The 25,965-nt window shown below is 54.1% G+C and overlaps 1 protein-coding gene across 1 annotated transcript in view; it reads left to right on the plus strand.

The window, feature by feature from the left end:
- Positions 1–13,707: 13,707 nt before the first annotated feature.
- The window catches only part of TRIM71 (tripartite motif containing 71), a 65,984-nt gene continuing 53,726 nt past the window's right edge, over positions 13,708–25,965 (plus strand). Inside the window, exon 1 of the mRNA XM_042956022.1 lies at positions 13,708–14,583. Within this exon, the coding sequence (XP_042811956.1) occupies positions 13,708–14,583 (876 nt within the window). The remainder of the gene's footprint in view (positions 14,584–25,965) is intronic.

Consider the following 25,965-nt stretch of genomic DNA (forward strand, 5'->3'; position numbering starts at 1 on the left):
TTGTAAAGCGCTGGTAACAGTGCCTGGCTCTTATTAAGTACCAGATCGGTGAAGATTAAATAAGTAAAAGAGAGAGAGAATCCCCAGCAGGCTCTGCACTGACAGTGCAGAACCTGATTCGGTGCTCGAACTCCTAAACCGGGAGATCAAGACCTACCTCTCAAGAGACAGAGTCCGACGCTCAACTGACTGAGCCACCCAGCTGCCCCAAAGGTTTTTTCTTTTTCTAATGTTTACCCATTTTTAGAGAGAGACGAGACAGAACGCGAGCGGGGGAGGGGCAGAGAGAGAGGGAGACACAGAATCGGAAGCAGGCTCCAGGCTCTGAGCCATCAGCCCAGAGCCTGACACGGGGCTCGAACTCGTAGACCCGGAAATCATGACCTGAGCTGAAGTCGGATGCTTAACTGAGCCACCCAGGCACGCCTCCCCAAAGGTTTTTTAAAATCAAAATGAAAAGGTTTTGTTTGTTTGTTGTAAATGAAAATAGAGTTCTGAAAGGGTCAGGACAAATGGGGGAACATGAAGGTAACCCGAGCCACAGGAGCCATTTAGGCCTATACCTCCCCCCCCCCCGCCCCCCACCAGAGGGTGCCTGGATGATGCTGGAGAATGCTACGGGTTGGGGGGGGGGCGGCTTTCCTTTCATAGGCCATTGGGCTTTCCTTTCCCAGAAGGAAAAGGGGATTCTTTTCTTTTTCAATTTTTGTTTATGTTTATTCATTTTTGAAAGATAGAGACAGAGCACAAGCAGGGGAGGGGCGGAGAGAAAGAGGGACACAGAATCCGAAACAGGCTCCAGGCTCTGAGCTGTCAGCACCAGAGCCCGATGCAGGGCTCGAACTCACGAACAGCGAGATCATGACCTGAGCCGAAGTCGGGTGCTCAACCGACTGAGCCACCCAGGCACCCCTGGGATTCTTTTCATTACAACCCAAAGTAGAGGTGAGTTTAGGCGGCTGCATGCCTGGATTTTCCACCCTTCAGACATCCCAGTCTGCTGGAGAAGGTCTTAATTAGGTCTCGTGGCCTTAACTAGAGCCGCAAAGCCCGCGTTTCTTTTTTTAGAGGGTGATCCCACCGAATTAAAATTCAATTAATCCAACTTTAGGGGCAAGAAAAACTATTCGCGAAAAATCATTAAACGGCACGTAAAACCCTTTGAGGAGCAGCAAAGACCAGGACAACCTGGCTTTTGTTAAGGTCCTTTGGGCCCAAAGAGTTCACTTTTTTAAGGAATTTTAACAAGATAGTGGTCACAGTGGAATTTGTTCATGTCGCTTATTTAAGGTTTTACGAGGCCCTGAAAAGAGCCCCCCTCCCCTGGGTCTGCACGACAAGATTTGGTAACAGCAGCACGGTGAGAGGTAAAATCGTGGGGGGTGTTTGAACCCTGGGAGGGGACAAGTGGCCTGGATGCTTCAACAGTGTCACAAAGGGTCGGGGGGGTTCCGTGCCAGGTTAAAGGGGACAGGAGACGCAGGGCCCTGGGAAGGCAAAACCAGACATGCCCAGAAAGGACATTATTAGGACAGTCTGCGGATTAGATAACGGCATTGTATCAATGTGACATGTCCCGATTTCGGTAAGCGTACTTGGGTTCTGTAAAATAATGTTTGTATTCTTAGGAAATGCACAAGGAACTGATTACAAGTAGAAGGGTATCATATCTCCTTCCAAATGGTTCAGAAAAACAATTAGATACATAAAGTTATATGTGGCGCGTGGGTGGCTCAGTTGGTTAAGCGTCCGACTTGGGCTCAGGTTATGAACCTGTGGTTCATGGGTTCAAGCCCTGTGTCAGGCTCTGTGCTGACAGCTCAGAACCTGGAGCCTGTTTCAGATTCTGTGTCTCCCTCTCTCTCTCTGCCCCTCCCCTGTTCATGCTCTGTCTCTCTCAAAAATAAATAAACGTTAAAAAAAGTTTTTTTAAGAAAAAATTTTAAAAACATAGATTATGTACTTTTATAATAGTATCAAAACTTGTGAAGAATTTTGTATTCTTTTTTCTTCATAAATGCTTTATCACAAGTGGTCTTCCATATTTTCACATAGAATTCATTTACATTGCTTTTAGTTGACTACGTAACATTTCTTTTAACTGAGTATCCCATACTTAACAATCTCACCATTGTTGGGGAACATCTATTGGGATTGCTTTTTCTTCTTCTGTTACCAAGTATATTTGCTTTTGTTTACTCTAGATTACTTTAACGGTTTAAAACTGGGCCCCTGGGTGGCTCACTTGGTTGGGCGTCCAACTTCAGCTCGGGTCATGATCTCACGGTTTGTGGGTTCGAGCCCCGCGTCAGGCCGCGTGCTGAAGGCTCAGGGCCTGGAGCCTGCTTCTGATTCTGTGTCTCCCTCTTTCTCTGTCCCTCCCCCACTCATGCTCTGTCTCTCTCTGTTTCAAAAATAAAAAAAGTTTTCTAAGTTATATTTATAGAATTATGTACACACACACACACACACACACACACACACACACACGGCCCTTGAACACCAGGAGTTTGAACGGCACTGGCTCCACTCATGTGCGGATTTTTCTCCATTAATTCAGTACAGTTCTGCACATGTATTTTCTCAGTAACGTTTCCTTTTCTCTAGCTTCCTTTATGGTAAGAATGCAGTTTATAATCCACGTAACATACAAGATATGTGTTCATTGACTGCTGATGTTATTGGTAAGGCTTCGGGTCATCAGTAGGCTGTTAGTAGTTACGTTTTAGGGGAGTCAAATGTTATCCACGGATTTTCAACGTCACGGGGGTCGGTGCCCCTAACCCCACGGTGTTCAAGGCTAACTGTGTATAATACATCCATTTGTACATGGAATACATATGTATTAATGTATAATCATATTACAGGCATAACGGGCACCTGGCGGGTTAAGTGGGTGCAGCACGTGACTTTTGATCTTGGGGCTGTGAGTTCGAGCCCCATGTTGGCACTTGGAGATTCCTTAAAAAAATAATAGGAGGGGTGCTTGGGTGGTTCAGTCAGTTAAATGTCCAACTCTTAATCTTGGCTCGGGTCACGATCTCAGCTCAGGTCTGTGCTGACGTCATGGAACCTGCTTGGGATTTTCTGTCTCTACCCTTCCCCCCATTCTTGTGCTCCCTCTCTCTCTCTCTCCTCCCCCCAGCCCCTTCCCCTTGCTTGCACGTGTGCACACATGCGCTCTCTCCCAACATAAAAAAATCAAATGATTTCAAAATACAAAGTAAACAAAAATAAAAACGAGAGAAACTAAATAAGCCTAAGAAGAGACAAACGCTAACAAAAAAGAAAGAGAGAAAGGAGGTGCCGTGGGGGCAGGTGAACAGCATGCTCACGTCTGACGACCACACTTCCCGGGTTCCTCCTGCCTGATAACACCCTCAGGGGGGTTCCAGCAGACCGCTCGAGGGGTCCCCCTAAGACGCTCGTGACCAGACGGGGAGACCTAAGGCCCTTGCCTGCGGTCGCCGGAAACCCGGGGCCATCGTGCGACGAAGAGTCACGGAGGGTCACTGGTGCCCGCGGCGCGCGACTGGCCCCCGCCTCCGGGGAGCCGGCGGTTTGGAACGCGGGACGAGCACGGACGACGGTTCCGCGGGGTGTGGTCCGGTCCGGCAGAACCCGAGTGGCAGCAGCGACGCGCGCGTTCGGGCCCGGGTCTGGGGAGGGAACCCGCCGGAAGCGCCCCCCGCCCCGGCCGGGACCGCGGAAGCGGGAGGTTTCGGAGGCCGAGCACCAGCCTCCCAGGAAAACGCGGTGAGCGCTGAGCGGGACGGCGGGCCCGGCCCGGCCCGGCCCGGCCCGGAGGTGGGACGCGGTCGGCGCGGCCGCGATCCTCGGCAGGGGCACGTCGGGCAAAGGCGGCGGGCTGGGCGGCCGAGGCGCCGCCGAGCGGCTTCGGGGAGGCTGCGTGCGGCTCGGGGCCGGGCCCCGAAGGGGGAGCCCGCGCGCGGCGTGAAAACCCCTCCCCGCGGGCGGCGGGCGCGTCTGGCCCGGAAGCGCGGCGCTCGGAGCGGGCGAGGCCCGAGGTGAGCGCCCGGGGCCCGTGAGGCCGCCCGGGGCGGGTCGCGCGCGGTGTCTGCCTGCTTCCCAGCCGGGCCCGCGAGCCCCCTCGCGGGGCCGAGCCGGGAGGACAGGACGACCCGACGTGTTGGTCACAGCCGGAGTCTAGGGGACAGGTTTGGCGGAAGACGCGGCGCCGGAGCCGCGGAAGAGAGGCGGCCGCCGCGCGACAGCAGCCGGGCCGCCCCGGGCGGAGAGGGACGACGGGGGCAAGGGCCCGGTGCTTCGCTCCTCCCCACGCCCCCGTCCGCCGGCCAGACCCCTTCGGAAGCCGACCGACCCCGGAACGCGGGCCGTGCCGGTGCCAGGCCGCCTCTGGGACCCGGGACCGAGCAGGGCAGGGCGGGCAACGGGGGGTTGGGGGCACACGGGCCCCCGAGGAGCGCCGGCACGATCTCCCCAGGCACCGCGTTGGTCCCTCCCGGGAACCGCACGATCCGTTTGGTATTGATTCCGCCATAAACCCGCTCGAGCTCCCAGTGTCCCCATTTATCCAACCGCTCAGGCCAAAAACCTTGGAGTCACCCCCTCTTCTGCTTCCTGACTTCAGTCTTTCTATTTTCTTTTTTCTTTTCCTTTCCTTTCCTTTCCTTTCCATCCTTTCCTTTCCATCCTTTCCTTTCCATCCTTTCCTTTCCTTTCCTTTCCATCCTTTCCTTTCCATCCTTTCCTTTCCATCCTTTCCTTTCCATCCTTTCCTTTCCATCCTTTCCTTTCCTTTCCATCCTTTCTTTTCCTTTCCATCCTTTCCTTTTTTTCTGTCCTCTTTTCGTTTTTCTTTTCCTTTCCTTTCCATCTTTTCTTTCCTTTTCCATCCTTTTCTTTTTTCTTTTTTTCTGTTCTCTTTTTTCTTTTTCTTTCTCTTTTCTCTCTTTTCCTTTCCTTTCCATCTTTTCCTTTCCTGTCCTTTTTTCTTTTCTGTCCTCTTTTCTTTTTTCTTTTCTTTTCTGCCCTCTTTTCCTTTCCTCCTTTCCATCCTTTCTTTTCCTTTCCATCCTTTCCTTTTTTCTTTTCTGTCCTCTTTTCTTTCCTTTCCTTTCCATCCTTTCTTTTCCTTTCCATCCTTTCCTTTTTTCCTTTCTGTCCTCTTTTCTTTTTTCTTTTCTTTTTTTCTGTTCTCTTTTCTTTTTCTTTCTCTTTTTTCTTTTTATTTCTCTTTTCTCTCTTTTCTTTTCCTTTCCATCTTTTCCTTTCCTTTCCTGTCCTTTTTTCTTTTCTGTCCTCTTTTCTTTTCCTTTCCTTTCCTTTCCATCCTTTCTTTTCCTTTCCTTTCCTTTTTTCTTTTCTTTTTCTTTTCTGTTCTCTTCTTTCTTTCATCTTTTTTCTTTCTCTTTTCTCTTTCCTCTTTCTCTTTTCTCTTTCCTTTTCTTTTCTCTTTCTCTTTTCTTTGCTTCGCTTCTCTTCTCTTCTCTTCTCTTCTCTTCTCTTCTCTTCTCTTCTCTTCTCTTCTCTTCTCTTCTCTTTTTTCTTTTCTTTCTTTTCGAGAGAGAATCCCAAGCAGGCCCTGCACAGGTCAGTGCAGAGGCCAACATGGGGCTCAAGCTCAGGAATCCTGAGATCATGACCTGAGGTGAAATCAAGAGTCAGATGCTTAACCCACCGAGCCACCCAGGTGCCCATCTTTCTCTCATTCAACCTATTAGGAAATCCACACCCTTTCATCTCAGTTCCGACCCAGCTGGGACTTGCACTCCACATTCGTTCATGTGTACACCATCTGTCTCCTCCTTCACGGTGAATTCCCAAAGTCTGGCACATAGTAGGTGCTCAGGAAACACTCGTCGAGTGACGTCACCTATTGCCTCATTGTCTCGCTGCATTGACTTGGGTAAGTCCCCCCTCCCGTCAGTTGGCAGGTAGGCTGGAGGCTGGCTGTCCTGCACAGCCTCATTCACATGTGTGTTAGTTGGCCAGGCATCGGGGTGGGGAGAAGGTGTACCTGGCCTCCGTGTCTCTCATCCTCCCAACAGGTTGGCCCAGGCGATCACAGGGGTTCAAGAGCAACAAGAGGGCTGAGCTCCATTTTTTTAAAATATTTATTTATTTTTGAGAGAGAGAGCGCGTGCGAGAAGGGGAGGGGCAGAGAGAGAGGGAGCCACAGAATCCGAAGCAGGCTCCGGGCTCCGAGCCGTCAGCACAGAGCCCGACGCGGGGCTCGAACCCACAAACCACGAGATCGTGACCTGAGCCGAAGTCGGAAGCTTAACCAGCTTAACCGACTGAGCCACCGTGGTGCCGCAGAGGGCTGAGCGTCACTCAAAGACTTGCAGGTTTCTGCTTTTGTCACATTTACTACCGTCCCATTAATCAAAGCAAATCACATGGCTATGCCAGAGCCCTTGTGAGAGGACACTACTAAAAACCGAGGACACAGGGAGGCATGAAATGAACAACTTGGGGATCACAGTTCCTACAAACTCCTCCCACAGGCAAACGTGGCAGATTTCACAAGGGAGGTAACCGCTGAATGCAGTGAGGGTGGGAGGGGAGGGAGGAGAAAGGACTTCCGACCCTGGGTTGTGAGTCAGGATGGGTGGGCTTAGATGGATGAGGTGGAGGGTAATGACATTGCAGATGATGCAGCATCAAAGTACCTGGGGCGGGGGTGGGGGGGGGAGTGTAATTAGTAATAATAATAGCATGCATCACCATCGTTTTCTGAGCTTTCCCATGTACCCGGTTCTGAGCTGAATACTTTAAAGCATTATCTCATTTAATCCTCATAATCATCCAGAAAGCCAGGATCTCTCTATCTTTATCCCAATTTTACAGAAGAGGAAAACAAGGCCTAGAGGAGGATTTTTTAGATCATCAAAGCACAACCCATAAAAGAATAAATCAATAAATTGAATAAGTTGGACTTCATCAAAATTTTGAAAAGTTTTTTTATGTTTATTTTTGAGAGACAGAGGGCAGAGTGTGAGCAGGGGAGGGGCAGAGAGAGAGGGAGACACAGAACATTAAGCGGGTTCTAAGCTCTGAGCTGTCAGCACAGAGCCCAACGTGGGCCTCGAACTCACAAACCGTGAGATCATGACCCGAGCCAAAGTCGGACACTTAACCGACTAAGCCACCCAGGCGCCCCTCAAAATTTTAAGTTAACACAAAAGAGAATGCAAACATAAGCAATAGTCTGGGAGAAAAATCTTTGCAAAGCAGGCATCTGATAAAGGATTTATATCCAAAAATATATAAAGAACTCTCAAATAATAATAAAACAGTCAATAATAAAAGAACCCCCTCAAAAGAGGCTGAAGCTGTGAACAGTTTCATCATTTACAAATAAACACACGAAAAGAAGCTCAATATCATTAGATATTAGGGAAATGCAAATAAAACCACAATGAGGGCCCCTGGGTGACTCGGTCAAGCGTCCGACTTCGGCTCAGGTCGTGATCTTTCGGTTCGTGGGTTCGAGCCCCGCGTCGGGCTCTGTGCTGACAGCTCAGGGCCTGGAGCTGCTTCGGATTCTGTGTCTCCCTCTCTCTCTGCCCCTCCCTCCCTCTCCTTCTCTCTCTCTCCCAAAATAAATAAATTAAACCTCACAATAAAAAAAAAAAAAAAAGATTGGGCTCAGAAGAGGCATAGCGTCACTTCTGCCATATTCTGTTGGCCCAAGCCAGACTCTAGGAGAGAGGCAATAGACCGCAGCTTTCAGTAAAAGCTCTGGAAGTCCGGGAGACACAGAACAGCCAGGGCAGAAAACAGACAGTGAGTCTGAAGCAGTGTTAGCTGTCCATTGATAGGTGGTGGAAAGGGGTTTACGTGGAAGGGTGGTGGAAAGGGAGGTCTGGGACAGAGCACAGAGATCTTTGGCCATCAGGTTAAGCAATTTGAGTTAACTTTTAGGTAAGAGGGACCAGGTGGAATCGGGAGCAGGTGGAATGAGTGAGGGTCAGGGTTGCGCTGAAAAAAGGAAAACTTAAATGGCATAGAGACCTTCAGCTACAAAATCAGAGAGCATTTGGAATGAGAAGCTGCACAGGCTTATACATATTTTGATTTTCTGCTATATTGGTCTTTAAAACAACCTTTGTTGTTCTTTGCCCCCTTATGAAAGGTACACATTTCATTTTAGAAAATCTAGGCTGGGAGCTCAGCTTAAAAACGGCGGGCCACAGTGGGCGCTGGAGGGGAGAGTGACAGGAGGAGAGATGGCCACTGTGTTAGAGGGGAAGGAGGACACAATTGGTTGTATGAGACGTGGAGGGCCAGCGGAAGGTAGTGATGAAGCAATGATAGATTTAAGTGGCAGGCACTCACCGAATAATGATGATAAAAAGCTAATGTTCAAGGGGCGCCTGGGTGGCTCAGTCGGTTGAGCACCAACTTTGGCTCAGGTCATGACCTCACGGTCTGCGAGTTCGAGCCCGGCGTCGGGCTCTGTGCTGACAGCTTGGAGCCCGCTTCGGATTCTGTGTCTCCCTGTCTCTCTGCCCCTCTGCCATTCGTGCTCTGTCTCTCTCCATCTCTGAAAAGTGAATAAAGCTTTAGAAAATAAACATTAAAAAAATAAATACAAAAAGCTATTATTGAAATATGTGCTTGGGCATTTATGTGTCATTGGTGCTATACTAAAAATCGTACACTTAATAGCTCGCTTATCCCTGACGAGCTACGTGTTTGCACCAGTCGCGTTACAAGCATGAGAAATCTGAGACAGGGAGGTTAACTAACTTGGTCAAAGTCATACAGCAGAGTGGTGGAGATGGGAGGTAAGCCTAGCTGAGCTCTGAACTACTTTGAACTACTAAAGCTACCTAGCGATTTTTACTTTTCCTGTGTACAATTCAAGTGTCTCTACCATAGTCTCGTCAATTTCTGGGTAACTAGAGTTTACATTATATCCCCTCCCTTGCTGCTATTCTGAACTCAGGGTTGTTGAGAGCAGCTGATGCGCTTCTGTCAAATGATCTCAAGGCCAGAGTCAGGGTATGGAGTCAAGAGTTGGCCAGGTGTGCAGAGCTCCTCCCCCCCCCACCTCAACTGGCAGGAGGCAGGCAATGAATGACTCAACAGCTGTCTGTTAAGCTGGTACACCCCCCCCCCCCCCCCAGCATGGCTCAAAATAGTAATTGTGATGTAATATTTGTTTAATGTCTGAAAAGAATACTCTGGTGATTTATGTACTTCAAAATTATGTAAATGTACCCTCAGGATGCTGAGTGAAAGGTGCAATTTTGACATCAGAACCAGCGGATGCATCAAATATTTAATTAAAGGACCAGATGAAAAAAGCAGATGATGGAAATGTGGTCTCGCCACTCCCCCCGCCCCCAGGTCTGAGACAGCAGCAAGGTCCTGTGTCACCCTTGAAAACAAAACAGGACTACAGATGAATTCGAGAAAAAATGCACATTTACCGTCTACCTATTTTTAGGGCGGGTTTCTTTTTAAAAGCGGCTGTTAAAATACAAACGATGTATTTTCAGGACTCAGGAAAGAACATGTAGTCCCTTTCTGATGTTAACCAGTGGAGGGAAAGCTGGAAGGCTGCTTGCTTAGGAAGGGTGTTTATTAGCTAGGATGGCAGTGAAAAATTTAATACTCGTTTATAGCAGGGGACCGTCTTGGGCTCTTCGTCTGGGTACGTGGCTCTCCTTCCTCTCATGAGTAAGCAATAGCCTTAGGAAGTCTCATCCCAATTTGTCCTTTATCGCTATACCGTATTTCAAAACCTTAACTGTATTTCCATAGCAGTGGGGTTAATTACTTGCTGCAAAGATTCCCCGATTTCCTACAAGTTGTCTTAATGGAAACTCGGAATGTGCTGCATGAACCATTTACACCGCAGCCCTGTTTCCTGGCAGTGTCCTGCCAATTCAAGAAAGGAAAGAAAGGGAAGGTACTTCACCATAAGGAAGCAAGACCTTTTTTCTCCCTGCTTGCTTTCTCCTTTCTTTTCTTTTTGGTTTATTGTGGGGAATCGTCTCCAGGAAACCAGCCCGCCAACCGCGGTCAGGTGTGATTCCTGTTCCTGGAGTTACACCTTCCTGCTCCACCGGGGTGTCTCAACTGGCTTTTCGTCTGGGCCATCCGCTAGCAAACTGGCTTAGAGCCGTAGGACCTGGAGGACAGATGAGTCTTTCCCCCTTGGCATCTTTTTTTTTTTTTTTTTTTTTTTTTTTTTTAACCTTTTTAGCTGCTTGAGGGTGAGGCTATCCAACAGGGCGTCCAGGGGGCTGGTGGCCCATCCCTTTTCTGACCCTCTGGGGCCATCTTCCTTCTGGCAGTTCTCTTCCCCCATCTGTTTTCCTCTTGTTTTTGTTTAAAACAAAACCAAAAAAAAAAAAAAAAAAAAAAGGAATTAAAAACAACCAGAGAAAGGAAAAGAAACAAACCCAGAAATACACACAACACGTCTGGAGCAAGGCCAGCATGGCAGAAAATTCTGTAGCAGTGTGGAGATTCATGTGTGAGCATGTACATGTTTACACGTGCGTCTCAAATTATGAAAGAAACTCAGATTGGCAGTAGATGGGACCAAGAGGGGCCCCTCCCTCATCTTTAAAGTATAAAATGTTTACTTCTATTTCATGGTAAAAAAAAAGGGGGGGGCTCTGTTTTGTTGTTTTCCAGTTTTATTGACATACAACGAACATATGTTATGGTTTCCTCTGATGATGATTTTTCCACTCCTCACACATCCCAGTGAGTGTGCACTGAGCCCGGATTCAGTCCAGGGGCTGAGGTGAGCGCTCCTAAGAGCAGCTGAGGACCCGGGCCTTTCCTGTGGGGCTGTGAGGCTCTTCTACCTTGAAGCTCCTTCCATCTCAGGACAGTACTTGGGCCGCAGGAAGAATCTGTCCTGTAAGGGAGCTGTTTCTGCAGCCCGAGGCCTTCAAGCACATTTGTTCAGCTGGGATGATTGGAGAGCTCTTTCCAGGTTGATTTTTCCCTGGAAAACTACCTGAATTCTGATGAACCAACTCAGAGGAGCTGGGGATGTTTACATAGTTGTGTTTTTTTTTTTTTTCCTTCATCATTTTGGTTATTGAGGCTGAACACCAAGTTATTTTTTTTCTTCTTATTGAAGTACAATTCACAAACAGTGAAATGTTGAACAGATCTTAAATGGCAGACTGACAAGTTTGGACCAATGTATACACCAGTATATTTCTATTTCCTTCCTGCAGAAGGTTCCATCCTCCCCCCTTCCCAGCCCAAATCCCTTACCCCCAAGGGTACTGGTCCTATCCCCACGGCTTAGTTTTGCACGTTCTAGAATTTCCTGTGAATGGACTCGCACAGTATGAACTCTTTTGTGTTTGGCTTCCTTCTCCTAACATGATGTTTTCGAGATTCATCCAGGTAGTCGCCCGTACCGGTAGGGCCCAAGATGTCACTAACGTGACGTGTTAAGATGGGGACAGTTGTTCACCCGTTGGCCTTCAGACCAGACGCCCTCTAGACCCTGGTATGTGGCCTTCTGTGCTCTTCTAAGCCAGCCTCTCTCCAGGGCCGAGCAAGTTCCTCTCCCAGAACTGCCCAGGCAGCCGGAGGAACCACCCAGATGGCCGCGGGGCCGTCCCCGGGCAGCCTCCCCTGAACCGCTGACCTCTGCCCCCCACCCCCCATTAAACTCAAAGGAAACTGGCTCGTCTGCAGATCAGAATTCAAGATTCGTTAAATTCCACGCATCCAGTAGTACACACAAGTGTGTGTTTGGGGATCATACGCAGAGTCCTTGAGAAAACGTAAAAGGAAAAAAAAAAAAGTGTGTGTGTGTGTGTGTGTGTGTGTGTGTGTGTGTGTGTGTGTGTGTGTCTCTCGGGGGCGGGCGGGCGGGGGGGAACCCAGACCTCGCTGGCAGTGGATCTCGGCCTCGGTAGAACCAGGATTCAAAATGAAATCTTTTCTTTTTTAAATAAACGGAAGAGTCGCTCTCCGCTCCTCGCTCGGAAGGTTTCAAAGGTCGTCACACCGAAGCCCGGGGGCGTTCATCTCCCCAGCGGCCTGGAGAAGGGAGGAGGTCGGAGGGAGGAGGGAGGGAGCACACAAAAGCGAGCCGTGCCGAGAGGGCTAATGTTTCCTGTTTGCCTGGAACCCCCTCCCCTGTGTCCCCTCCCCCAGCCCCCTCCCAGCACTCGGGCGGAAGTGAGTTTGCTCCTTTGGAGATTAAAAGGATTCCGAATTCCGATCAGTCCCAATAACCGGCGTACCGAGAGCGGAGGAGAAGGAGAAGGAGGAAGAGGCGGCAAAGCAGAGAAAGAGGGGGCACGCGCGCGCGTGCACGCACTCAGGCCGAATTGGGGAGGGGAGTTGTGCACGGCCCCGGGAGGCCAGGGCGCACGGCGCGAGCAAGGGCCAGTAGGCGCGGCGCGGCCGAGGCCACCCGAGTCCCGCTCGGGGACTCCGAGAGAAGATGACGCGGGCCGGCGGCGTGGGCCACGCGGCTCCCGAGCTCACCGCGCCGGGCTGCTGCCGGCTCCACTGATTCCTGCGCGCCCCGGAGGAAGCTGCGTCCCCGCGGCTCGGGATCGGAGGGGGGACCAAGGCGAGGGCGAAATGGCCCGATGACAAAGGAAATGTGATCCCCCTTCGCTGCCAAGGTTTCAGAGAGGACGGACGTGAGGAGGAGGGGCGCGGGGCGCGCGCGGAGCTCGGATAGCATTGCACGACGGCTCGCGCGGAGCGGGCAGCGGGTACATCTAATATCTTCCTGCCGATGAATAATTCAGGCCGGCCCGCGGGGACCTGCGGCCCCGCGCTGCAGCGCGGCTAACCCGGAGGGGAAGGAGCGCGCGCGGGAGGCGCCAAGGCCCGGCGAGGCGGGGGCGCGAGGGCCCCGGGCCGCGTGGGGCGCGCGTGCGTGTTAAGCGCCGGCAGCCGCGGCCGGGCCAGGCGGGCGCGCGGGAGAACCGAGGCGCGTGGGGCGCGCGTGCGTACTACCCGCGTGCGGCCGCGGCCGGGCCCCCACTAGCTGCAGCTGCGGCGGGGCCGACCGCCCGGCAGGGGAGGCCGCGCCCGGCCGTGCGCCGGCCCCGAGCGCCGCACGCCGGGCCACCCAGGAGCCCCGGGCCGCCGCGTCATGCGGCGGGGCGGCCGGCGTCGCGCGGGGGCACACGGGCTGGCCGTCGCGCCGCTGCCGCCTTGGCTAGGGTGGGGGGCTTTCCTCTCCCGGGAAGAGACGAACTAAATCTGTTGGAGGAAAAGCCACGCACCAAACGCTCGCGGAGCCGAACGCCGCTTCACCCCGTCGGGACCCGGATTGCACAGCGGACTCCACCTTGGGTGGGGGGGGGGGCCTCTCCCCGGGGCTGGCGAGAACCGCGCTTCGGCTGCTCCAGCGAGCCCTCTGACCTCCCCGCCCCCGCTCGCCCCTCGCGTGTCGGGACTTGTTCGGCGCTCCCGCTCCTGAAGGCAACGCAGCCTCGCGTCCTCCGGCAGGAATCCGTGTCGCCTCCGGGCAGCGGCATTTGATGCCCGCAGCGTCGGGGCCGGCGGCGCGCGGGCGGGACGCGGCGAAGCGGGGCGCGCCGAGCCGCCCCGGGGCCGGCTCCTGGCTCGCAGGCCCGCTCGATGCGTGTTTCTGAGTGAGTCGGCGGCTCCCCCCCCACCCGCCTCGGCGGTGCTCTCCTCCCCTCCTCCTCCTCCTCCTCCTCTTCCTCTCCGGCCTCCTCCCGCCTCCGAGCCGGCCTGCAAATGGCTTCGTTCCCCGAGACCGACTTCCAGATCTGCCTGCTGTGCAAGGAGATGTGCGGCTCGCCGGCGCCGCTCTCCTCCGGCTCGTCCGCGTCGTCGTCGTCCTCGCAGACGTCCACGTCGTCGGGCGGCGGCGGCGGGGGCCCGGGGGCCGCGGCGCGCCGCCTGCACGTCCTGCCCTGCCTGCACGCCTTCTGCCGCCCGTGCCTCGAGGCGCACCGGCTGCCGGCGGCCGGCGGCGGCGGCGGCGCGCCCGGGGAGCCCCTCAAGCTGCGCTGCCCCGTGTGCGACCAGAAAGTCGTGCTGGCCGAGGCGGCGGGCATGGACGCGCTGCCCTCGTCCGCCTTCCTCCTCAGCAACCTGCTCGACGCCGTGGTGGCCACGGCCGACGAGCCGCAGCCCAAGAACGGGCGCGCCGGGGCCCCGGCGGGCGCGGGCGGCCACAGCAACCACCGGCACCACGCGCACCACGCGCACCCGCGCGCGCCCGCCTCGGCCCCGCCGCCGCTCCCGCCCGCGCCGCCGCCGCCCGCGCCGCCCCGCGCCGCGCCCGGCGCCCCGGCCGCCTCCCCGTCCGCGCTGCTGCTGCGCCGGCCGCACGGCTGCAGCTCGTGCGACGAGGGCAACGCGGCCTCGTCGCGCTGCCTGGACTGCCAGGAGCACCTGTGCGACAACTGCGTCCGCGCGCACCAGCGCGTGCGCCTCACCAAGGACCACTACATCGAGCGCGGCCCGCCGGGTCCCGCCGCCGCCGCCGCCGCCGCCGCCGCTGCCGCGCAGCAGCTCGGGCTCGGGCCGCCCTTCCCCGGCGCGCCCTTCTCCATCCTGTCCGTGTTTCCGGAGCGCCTGGGCTTCTGCCAGCACCACGACGACGAGGTGAGTGCGCGGGGGGCGGCGAGTGGGGGGCGGGGGCTCGCGCCCCCCCCCCCCCAGGACCTCCGTCCCCGGTCCCCACGCGAAGGGAGCGGGGTGGGGGTGGGGGTCCTCTCCGGCTCCCGTGTCTTTCCCCTGACGACGCGGCGGTCGTCGGCGCCGAGGAGGTCGTTCCCCGGGAAGCGTGTGTGGCGAGGTCTGGCCTCGGCGTGCTTGCTGCGAGGGACCCCGGAAGGCGCGGAGTCCCCTCTTCTCCGTGTCTCGTTTCGTGCAGTGGCTGGTCGTGGCCGCCGTAGCCTCCGTGTGTGTGTGTGTGCGTGTGTGTGCGCGCGCGCGCGTGTGTATACAGCTGGCTTGCGTGTGCGAACCCCCCCCCCCCGCCCCCTTACCTGGATGGTCCCCGAGGTTTGAGAACACTCCCCCCTTAGGGGCTTTGATTTCCTCTTTTCTGTTTGACAACACGTGTGTGCTGTTAAGACGCGGGATGGAAGGTGTGTGTGTGACTGTGTAGACGCGGTCTCTGGTGCAGGCACAGCACAGCCGCCCCCCCCCCCCCGCCCCCCGGGTCGTGAGGCCCCTCCGTCAGCGCGTTTTCGCGTCCCTGCTTGTCGGACTGGCAGACTGGCCTTGGACTGGGGTGTGACCCGGACACGCACGGCTGTGAGTCGGCAGCGCGTGTGCCCGCGGGGACCCGGTTTGCACGTGCGCGCCTGTGAGTGGGGGGAGTCGGGGGGCCTTGCCCACGGGCCTCACCGAGCTGGCACGACAGCCCCTCGGGCCGGCCCCGCCGGCCCCGCCCGCGATCCGTGCGGGAATTGGTTTCCCGGAGGGGGGAGGCGCCCCCACCCCGCTGCGCCGCGGGCTGGACTTCCCTTCGAGAAAAACCGGAGCCCCCCGCCGCTCGGCGCAGAGTCCGCGGGCTGCGGGGCAGGCTTTGGGTTCGATTTCGCTCGTTTGGCCGTCGACTGAAGCTCGCTCGCTTACTTTCCGCACCGTGTGAGGCCTTCCGCTTACACCTTGGCCCGTCAGAGGAAGGGACTAAAGTCTTTGAGGAGCGGGCCCCGCCAGGAGGGTCGGTAACTTAAGCCGCCGTCCGCCCGCAAACCCGTGAGATGTGGTGTGTGCGGTGGCGAGGGTCCTGCCTGGCAGGGGAAGCAAGCGGGAGATGGCGGAGGCTTTGGAGACCAGGAGCGCGTGTGTGCCGGGACCGAGCGGGGCCGGGGCTTGCGCAGTGTGCCGCCTCCTCCACTCCTAACCTGTTATTTGGGGACGAGGGCGGAGCTATTGCTTGATGGCCTTAAGCCGGCGTCTCCTATTGGAAAAAAGCCGAAATTCTAATCTACTGGTTGTAGGCGCCGCATTTTAAGTTTCCTTCCAGATATTAAGCTAGGGGGCATTCTTTTCCTTCATTTTTGAGCCTGGGGTAGGCACCTTAGAAGTTGGCACATTCGGGGAATGCTCTTCCACTTTTAGAAAAATGAATGATTGAGCTAAATACCGATCTTGAAGCCCAGGAATGAAAAGATGGAGTCCAATCACTTGAAGATGAGGGTCAATGGGGGGGGGGGGAGTGAAGGGAGGGAAAGAGCGTCTCGAATCTGCCACAGTCTCCCTCCTGGGGGTTGGGGGGCGCTGGTTGAATTCTCCCTCCCGGCAGCTGAGCTTAGACGTCAGGTTTTGTTTATGTTCCCGGTTAAAGATCTACACTCGTTTTACTCAGGCCAAGGCAGAAAGATGCTTCGTGTGGGCAGACTTGTAAAAGGTTTATACACTTTTAAAATTATACCACTGTTCAAACGGTGTGGGCGGGTGTGAGGTGTCCCCTCGCCCTGGTGGTTCTCCGGGATGCCCTGAAGATTCGCTCTGTAAGTTGTGCAACTCTAGGCTCAAGTCTGGCAAAGCATTAATGGATTCCCTCGTCAAACTGCTCTTTAGAAGCAGGAAGCTTTCTCCGGTTGGGGAGTTGTGTCCCCTCCGGTTTCATTTAGAGAAGGTATCTTGGACAGGAACGCTTAGACCTTCGGTCGTGGTGGTCTCTGCGTTTAGGATGCTGGGAAGTGTGGGTTTAAAGGTGACACACCAGTGCTGTGACTGGCGGGCCAGAGTGTTAGGAGAGAAAGCACCAGGCTCGTGCAGGGGTCTGACCCTCGAGTTCTTGCCCATTGCCCTCTGTGTCAGGCCCGGTCAAACAGTCCAGGGAGCCCCCTGCCTTCCAGTGGTGCTGCCTGGCCTCGGGAAGGAGGCTGGAGCCCCGGCCTCTCCCGGCTTTAAGGTCCGGGAAGGTGCTTTGGGCGCCCGGGGACGTGGAGGGGCCAGTAGGGTCTGGCCCGTGGGGCTTTCCTTAAGCACCCTCCACTCCACCCCCCTCCCAGGGTACCCTCCTTAGGGTAGGCAAGGTTTCCAGAACTTGGCTTAAAATGTGCCTCTAAAACCTCAAAGAAGATAATTGGATTTAACAACAAGACGATAAAGGAATTGTGGCTCCTGTAACACCGTAGCTTGGTGTCCCAGTGGTGAGTTCAGAGGCCTGCAGGCGCCAGGCCCACGGGGCGGCGGCCAGGCCCGGCCGAGAGGTCAGCACGGCGGGAGCCCTGGAGGCGGCGGCGCAGCGGCCGCTTCTCTCCCCGCGGGCACCGAGAAGGCGGCCTGGAGAGTCGGGGCGCGCGCATTTTGGGCACAGCGTGTAGGAGTTGGGCGCGCCCCGCGGTTGCCCTGGTCGTGGTGCTGTCGTGTGGGAGATGAGCCCTTGGCGGCTGCAGGCCACGCGGGCGGCTCAGAGCTCGGGGGCGGGGGCGGCGGCGGCTGGGGCGCGTCGGCACCCGGTAACTGGCGGGAAGCAGCGTGGGATCCGAGCGTGTTCGTCCCCAGGAGAGGCCCTGTCACTGGCGGGGTGGGGACGTGGCGGGGACGCGGTTGCCATCTTGAGCCACGGGAGGCATTGCAGCTCAGCCAACCGACCAGGGCAGTGTTGTTCCCAGTTAGGCCGGGCGGGTGGGTGTCGATCTTCCTGTCTCCCGCATGGAAGATGGGGTGCAGGTGCTGATGCAGTTGGCCTTGGACCTAAAACAGCCAAGCGAACAACAACGACAAAAAAAACCCCGACAGCTTCCTATCAGTATAAATTCTAGAATTCCAATCCAATAGGATCCTGTATGGGGACCCATCCATCCTAGGCTGGGGGAGCTCTTTTTCTCCCCAGGAAACGACTCTGCAGAAGTCAGCCTCATTCCACTTTGAGGAAGATGGCTGCCTCAAATAATTGGTTGAGGAATGAATTCTTGTCTTGTATCTTACTTTGACTGAGTCATGGTGAACGGGGATATTACCAGTGCTGGTCCCAATATACCCTGCATTCCCGGAGCCTAAGCTCCTTCAGGCAGGCATCCCTGAAACTGTATGTGCGAGCTGTGTAAGTGATGAAATGTATATCCGGGACACTTTGTTCAGGGCAGGAGGAAAACCGCGAAAAGAAATGTGCATTCTAGTGTTTGTGCGCCCATCTTCCACCTGCTCTGCGGGATTTGGCGGATGTGTGTCTGCTTAATGCACGAATCTCCCCCATTTGCCAAACCAACCTAGCTTTCCATACATTCCTTGGAAATGATTGGAACTTGCCAGTTTGAATCCAGTACACCAGGTAGATTCCTGAAGGTTGAGGTCTCTCGAATTAAACAAACAGAAAAATGCTTGACGAAAATAAATGGGCGAGAAATGCTCATTATTGATCTCTTAATTCCTTAGCCTTGAATGTAACCTTGGGCTTTCTAAAAAGTCACAGGACGAATGGAGCCGAGGAATGTGCCGGGCCTTCCATCAAAGTGCCTGGGGATGGATTTTAGCAACTTGGATCCCGGGGACGTGGGCCATGGCTGGTTTGGCAAGCCTGTGCTCCTGAGATGGCCTTACAGGCATAGCCTCGTCTAAAGTGTACCAGTAATCGTGGAGGCTGTGATGGCATGGGCAGTCTGGAGGTCTTCTGTGACTGACTTTTCTTCCTACGGAGCAAACGACACTGGGTTTAGGGTGACATAGGCTTGTCTCGGTCTGCAAAACTTTTCCTTCCGATGCTAGGAAATACGTATTTTGGAAGCCTGGAGATGCTTGAGGAGGAAGACAGGAGCTCTCTGCCTCCCTGCAGTTCTCAAGTGGAGGCTAGTAAACACTCTTTGCTTCAGTTGTTTCCCAGTTAATTACTAGGACATGGAATAAAGAAATGTGCAGAGTGTTGGAGGTGTAGAATTTCCCTTTTTCCACCCTGATTCTCCCTCCTGTTTTAGCTACTTCTAAATGCTATTTTTAGGGAGCTCTGTCAAATTGGAGGACGCTAAAACCAACATGGACACGCGGTGCCTCAAAGCACTCCTTAAAATGGGAACCACTCTGTCCTCGCATGTCAAGTTCTGAGCATTTTGTTTGGCTTTTTGTTTTTTTATTTTATCAACATCGTACATACAGACGCGAGGTGGCTGAAGTGCTTTTGTTGGTTGACGTACTTTGCCAGGAGAGAAAAGGATTCGTAAGTTCCTGATTGAAGCGAAATTTGACAGTTCTGATCCTCTAAAATGTCACCCTTCCCTCCCCAATTTGCCTTCCTCTGGTGCCAACTCTGCTTAGTCTTGCCATGTCCCTATCTCTGTTCCTCACGCAGGGCGGGGTTTGTTTCAGATGTATTCGTTCTTGGTGAATAAAGGACCATTTTGGTGTCCTTCTTGGTGACAGGCAAAGGTTGGGAAGTGTCCTGCCACGCAGGCCGTTTAGTGTTCCCTCCCCCCAGACACTAACAAAGAGCTAGAGGCTTGGCCCAGCCAGGGACGCGGGCGCTGCCAGCCTTCTCTCACTTGGGGAGAAGGCAAGATACTGGTGAAGAATTTCAGTTGCTGAGAGGGAGCAAGATGGCCGCCCAGCGCAGGCCCCCGTCCCCCTTCGCCTGACCTGTCACGCGCCGTGATTTGCAAGAGGAAGCTCGGTCCATCTTTCCTCTTCAGTCCGTGTGACCTCATGCTTGTTCAGTACTAAATTACTCCTTTCCCTTTGAGCTCTTGTCTATACCCACAAACTGAGCTGACTGAAACCAGATTGACTATTTTGACTGACGAGACTCCGGAAAAATCAGGAGGGATGGGGGGTTGAATGCCCGTGGCTGTTTACGTCGGAAACTGTTTGACTCAAACCTTGTTCCACTGTAATTCCTTCCTTCATATACCATCCCCAGCTTCCCTCATTTAAAAAAATTTTTTTTTAAGTTTATTTATTTTTGAGACAGAGAGAGACAGAGCATGAACGGGGGAGGGTCAGAGAGAGGGAGACACAGAATCTGAAACAGGCTCCAGGCTCTGAGCTGTCAGCACAGAGCCCGATGCAGGGCTCGAACTCACGGACCGCGAGATCATGACCTGAGCCGAAGTCGGACGCTTAACCGATTGAGCCACCCAGGCGCCCCGCTTCCCTCGTTTTTAAAAAAAAAATTTTGATGTATGTTGAGAGAGCGAGCGAGTAGGGGAGGGGCAGAGAGAGGGGGAGACCCAGAATCTGAAGCGGGCTCCAGGCTCTGGGCTGTCAGCCCAGAGCCTGACGCGGGACTTGAACTCAGACCACGATATTGGGACCCGAGTGGAAGCCGGACGCTGTAACCATCTGAGCCGCCCAGGCACCCGCCCCCACTCCCCTCTACGCGTCACATAGTTTGCTTGTCGTTGGGTCTGAAGGCAGAGTGAAATGCTTGAAGACCCCAACTCCTGGGTTTCCTTTCCCATTCCAACCTGGGTGCGATTTGGGGAGATCCGTGTGTAATCTGCAGACTTCTGGCCGGTATTTTACTTTGTCCTCCGAAATGTGGAGTTTCTACTGATCTCCGTTCCTTACCAGAACGTCAGATCCTACCACATGAGTTTTTTAAATAAATCTGTGTCATCCCAGTTTAATGACCAACAGGCCCCAACACTGGCAGCCAGTCGGAATTTGTTCAGAAACATTTTTTCTTCCGCACGGATGCCCTAAGGAGGTGTGGTAGTCTTTGGCGATAAAGTTATTGCTCGCGGTGGTAGATTAACAAATGAAGTTCTAAGTCCTGGGCTTGGTCACGAAAAAGGGGATGGTTCTCGACTGTGACTTCTCCAGACACGCTTCTGCAGAGTAGCATACACTGTCGGCGTTAACGGAGTATGAACGAAGCAGAGCCGTGCACACACGAGAGAGTAAGCGGGCCGGGGTCAGTTGTGAAGCCTGAAGGCGTTGTCTTGTGGCTCTGATACCTTGCGAAGTTTGAGGGGCCCCAAGCTGGTGAGAAACCCAGGGAACAAGACGGCCGCTCCCTCGCCTTCCCCAACCGCGGTCTGCAACTGTATCCTTCAGTTGTTACTTCGGGGAAGTTAGGTTTGGCCAGCCTTTTCCTTGCGGACTGAACCATTTGCAGTTAAAAAAGTTTTTCTTGAAATGTCCGTGGGTTGGGGGAACTTCTTTCATACTCTTTGGCCAGTTAGGATAATTATGAAAACGGTGTGTATTGAAAAGTTGACATGGGGCGGCTGGGTGGCTCAGGTCGTGATCTCACGGTTCTGTGACTTCTAGCCCCACGTCGGGCTCAATGCTGTCAGCACAGAGTCCGCTTCAGATCCTCTGTCCCCCTCTCTCTGCCCTTCTCCCACTCATTCATCATCATCTCTCTCAACATAAAATAAAATTTAAAAAAATAAAAAAAAAATGGACACACCTAGGGGGCGCTTGGCTGACTCAGGAGCACGTGACTTCAGGATTGTGAGCTTGAGCCCCACGTTGGGTGTGGAGATTACTTTCAAATCCTTATTTTTTAAAACTTCATTTAGGTAATCTCTGTACCTAACGTGGGGCTCAATTCATTGCACGAAGATCAAGAGCCTCAAAAGTAGAAGGAAAACTCTCCGCGCTCAGATTTTGCGGCTCAGGATGCTTCTGACGCCTGCTTCACAGGTGTAGACAGGTGGCAACAGCAGTCCGCATTCAGACCCTCCACACGCTTGGGTCTGGGCCCTCTGCCTCTTTGGGAGATACTTGTCTCTTAGGATCATCTGTGGCCTGCAGCCACGAGAACGTGTGGACAAGTGTGGAGCAGAAACATGGACGTCTTAGTCGTAGGTCCCCCACGGGGTGGGGGGGGCCTTTCGGGCCGGGATGGTGCGGCTGTTCCCTCCACTGTTAGTAAACTGCAGGCTGCGGGGGGCGCCTGGGGGGCTCAGTCGGTTAAGCGGCTGACTTCCGCTCAGGTCACGATCTCGCGTGATCTCGCGTGATCTCGCGTGAGTTCGAGCCCCGCGTCGGGCTCTGTGCCGACAGCTCAGAGCCTGGAGCCCGTTTCAGATTCTGTGTCTCCCTCTCTCTGACCCTCCCCTGTTCATGCTCTGTCTCTCTCTGTCTCAAAAATAAATAAACGTTAAAAAAAATTTTTTTTTTAAATAAAAAAAAAAAAGAAACTGCAGGCCGTGGGAGGTGCTGTCCCGGTGCCTTCTGGGGCCAAGAAGTCCAAAGTCTGACGCTGTTAACCAGAAGCAGACAGTCATGTCCTTTCTCCCTCGGTTTCCCCCGTTGTCGGAGTCCCGCCGGACCCAGGTGCGGTTTGCTCAGTCCCCGCTTCCCTCCTCGCCCCAAAAGTCACGGTGCGGGGGGGGGGGGGGGGCACCCGGAGTTTGGTGTGAGGCCGGAGACAACAGCGACTCAGCCGGAAAGCTGGCATCCCACGCGGGCCGTGGCCTGTGGTGGCTGCAGCCGGCTGGTTCCGTTGAAACCTTCCTTGAAAGTCCGGGGCGGCCCTGTGCTGGTGAGAAGCAGAATGGGCTCCAGGGTAGCTGCTGTCCTGCGGGGAGTGTTCTGTCCACCAGCCGCTGACTCCCGCCAGCAGGCGGCCCCCGCCCGGCCGGCCTCCGGCTCTCCCACTGGTGTTGTGCCCATCAGGAGACACTGCTGGCGTTGCTCCCACACCCGGACGGGCCGTCGCACTCGGTGTCATCGCACAGCTTAAATAGAAGTGAAATGCGCGCAGAGAACTTCCGTGATTTGGGAAGGTAGGAGGCCCTGGAGAAGCAGCAAAATAGCCCCCAGTCCCCTTCCTCACGGGGTTGATGGCAGCTAGTTTGGCAATGAGGGATGCCCGGCCTTCCCCCGGGGCCTTGCCTTGGTTCTGGCCCCAAAGTGGGGCTGCTCCTGGTACACGGACAGGGCACCCGTGGATGGCTCCTGGGTGTCTCCCCAGTGTGACCCAGACGACTCAGCCCATCGCGGTGATTGATTGATTGATTGATCGATTGGCTTTTTAGCCCGTCGCGGTTATAATCTTGACCGAGGGGGGAGGCTCAGTACAGGCTGTGGGAAGGATCTCCCCCTTTCCCGGAGCCTCCTCCCTGTCCTCAGCCTTCAAGATGTCCTTCCGCCCCCCCCCCCCCCCCCCCACCTCCCTTTGTCTGCAGTTCATGCCGAATCTGTGCAGAGTTTGTGCCCGGTCACCTTTGAGTGAAGGCAAAGGAAGGAACGCCTCACTTCTAGGCTGGAGATTTTCTGGTTTTGTTTTTCGGTATTTGTTTTTGTTCACTGACATCATTCACATATTGCAGAATTCACCTTTTGTTGGTGTACATTTCTTTCCCATTTTGATGATGATGTAGCGTGTAAACGTTAGGAAGAAAAAAAGATTACGTAGTGTGTGAAAACTACCGCAGTCAACATACAGAATGGTTTCATCACTTCCAGAATGCCTCCTCCCTCCAGCCTCAGACGCCACAGGCCCGTGGTTTTGTCTCTCTCGTCAGAAAACAGAGTGACGCGGCGTCGAAGACTTTCTCCGGCACGGCGTTTGCACTTGGCACAGTGCGGACTGTGCACGTGCTGCGGTTCCCCGGGTTCCTCCCTCTTTATGGCTGAGCACTTTTCCCCTGTAGGGTAGCAGGCACACTGCATGCTGTCCGGCCGAGGGGCTCTCGGTTTCCTGTTTTCGGACATCTCCTGCCTGGAACACGTGCGGCGCTACCTTGACTGGTGGAGGTCCATCTGGCCCTGGTCTCCCGTTGTTGTTGTTTTGGGTTAAAATTTTTCGTAATATTTATTTATTCTTAAGAGACAGAGCATGAGTGGGGGAGGGGCAGAAAGAGACCGGGAGACCCAGAATCCAAAGCAGGTTCCAGGCTCTGAGCTGTCGGCACGGAGCCCGACGTGGGCTCGAACCCACCAGCTGTGAGATGGGGACCTGAGCCCAGCCGACTGAGCCACCCACCCAGTGCCCCTTCTGATCCAGCCGGTTTGTCGGTGACCTTGGGTGCCTTCGAGCCTCAGTTTCCCCATTGCTCTACAGGGCTGGTGACTTGGGGCCTGACCTCTTTGATTCTCTTTGAGAATCAAATGAAGTATCTTCTGGTGAAAAATTAGAGTGTGGCTTGAACATACAAGGTGAAGACGTTTGGAAGCGTAAATACAGTGGGCACAACGTTCCGTGAGTTTCAGGAGGACAGCATAGCAGTTGGACGCGTGTGCGTCCTCGTGCTCCTCGAAAGTGTAGCTGCCGTCTGGCACCACGGGACACGGCCACGTACCACGGGCTGAGCTCTGGTGCTGTGCCCTCCCTCCCGGTGATGGCCTTCATCCCACAACTGGAAGCCGGTACTCCCGTCCCCCCTGGTTTTTATTTCCTGTGGTTTTCGTTGGCTTTATCAGAGCTTTCGGGGATTCAGAGGAATACTCTAAAAGGAACATTTATTTTGCCAATGTAATTGGAATGTTTTAAGAAGCCACATGGGAGCAAATAAGAAAATCCTAGCTCTAGTCGGCTATGAACCAACTTCAGTATCCGGAGCTTTGAGGGAATCTTGGGGCGAATCCCCATGTCGTATGGAAGCAGTAAGGTTTAGGAATCCCCACTTTCAAACTGAAGGTTAGTTAGGGGGAAAAAGGGTTTTTTGTATTAGGGTTTATTCTTGTTGGTAACTGGAAACCAATCCTGAAGGGACAACAATATCTGTCTTAACAAGAGATGGTGCTTAATTCTAGACCACGTTTGGGACTTGCCACGACGGCTACTGATTTGTGACGGTTCGTCCCTAAGTGTTACAGCGCGATAAATACACGGGGCCGCTTCTGTGCTTTACTGTTGGTTGTTTGCTAACTAAGGCAATTGCACGTTAACATTGCGAATTATATATGTCAGTGTTGGAAACCTACAAATACGTGGGAGGAAAGGCGGTACGAATATTTGGGCACGTCAGCCTGAACGTTCCGCTTCAGGTTTGAAGTTTGAAAGCAGGATTCCTCTCAAGGAAGGGTGGCGTTCATATTTGCTGTTTCTAGCCTTCCTGTCGGTGCCGAACCCACTGTCGACTGTGTAAGGTCTGCTGCAAAACCAAGCAGAAAATTTGAATTTAGTGACAGTCTGCCCAGTTCATCGGGCCTGTTGGTTCCAGCCCCATGGACATGTTTTCAAGGGTGTGTGTGTGTGTGTGTGTGTGTGTGTGTGTGTGTGTGTGACAGGATGCAAAACCAGTTCTCCCCCCCCCCAAAAGTATGAAAAGCAACAAATAAATAAGTGGGAATAAACTTAAGAAACCATGTGCAAAGATCCAATTATGAAGATGGGGGGGCGGATGTTCGACCCTGGTTTGGGAAGAGATTGGGTTTCAGGCTCTTGGGTCCCCATTGGGGGCCTGTGACAGTTTTCTCCTGTGCCTCACGGTGGAGAGGAGAGGGGTGTTGTGTGTGGGGTCCCAGAATGTCTGAGGTAAAGCCCTGGGGGGGGGGGGGCAGCAGATTAAGAAAACAAAAGTGTACAAAGCCAGCCTGTAGGTCCCTGTCCTGCCCGCCAGGCCCTTCTCAGTTCAGTTCCAGGCAGTGCTGGAAGGGTCCTCACTGCGTGAGCTCCTCCCCAGCTCCTGGTGCTGGCGGCAGACCGGTTTGCCCCCAGTGAACGAAAACCAGGAACCGAGTGAACGCGTGCGTATTAATAAAAACCGCGGAACATTTGCAGACCCTTGATGGGTTACAAGGGAAGAGGGGAGATAACAGGTTTTTTAAAATTTGGTTTTTTTTTTAAACAACATTGACTTTTTTAAAATTTAAAAACCAGTGTGTTTTAAATGCTTTATGTATTTTTGAGAGAGCAGGGGCGGGGGAGGGGCGGGGGGGACGGAAGATCCGAAGTGTGGGCTCTGGGCTGACAGCAGGGAGCCTGACTCCAGGGCTCCAACTCACAAACCCGTGAGATCGTGACCTGAGACGAAGCCGGACGCTTAACCCACGGGGGTAAGGCACTGGGTTTCAGGCACCCCTGAAAAACAAAATTTGTTGTTGTTGTTGTTGTTGTTGTTGTTTTCACTTCACGGCACTTGTCACTTGAGGCTGTAATTTTTCCGAATATGGATATGCCTGTGAGACTGT

Source organism: Panthera leo, chromosome C2, assembly GCF_018350215.1.
Source record: "Panthera leo isolate Ple1 chromosome C2, P.leo_Ple1_pat1.1, whole genome shotgun sequence".
NCBI classification, from domain to species: Eukaryota; Metazoa; Chordata; class Mammalia; order Carnivora; family Felidae; genus Panthera; species Panthera leo.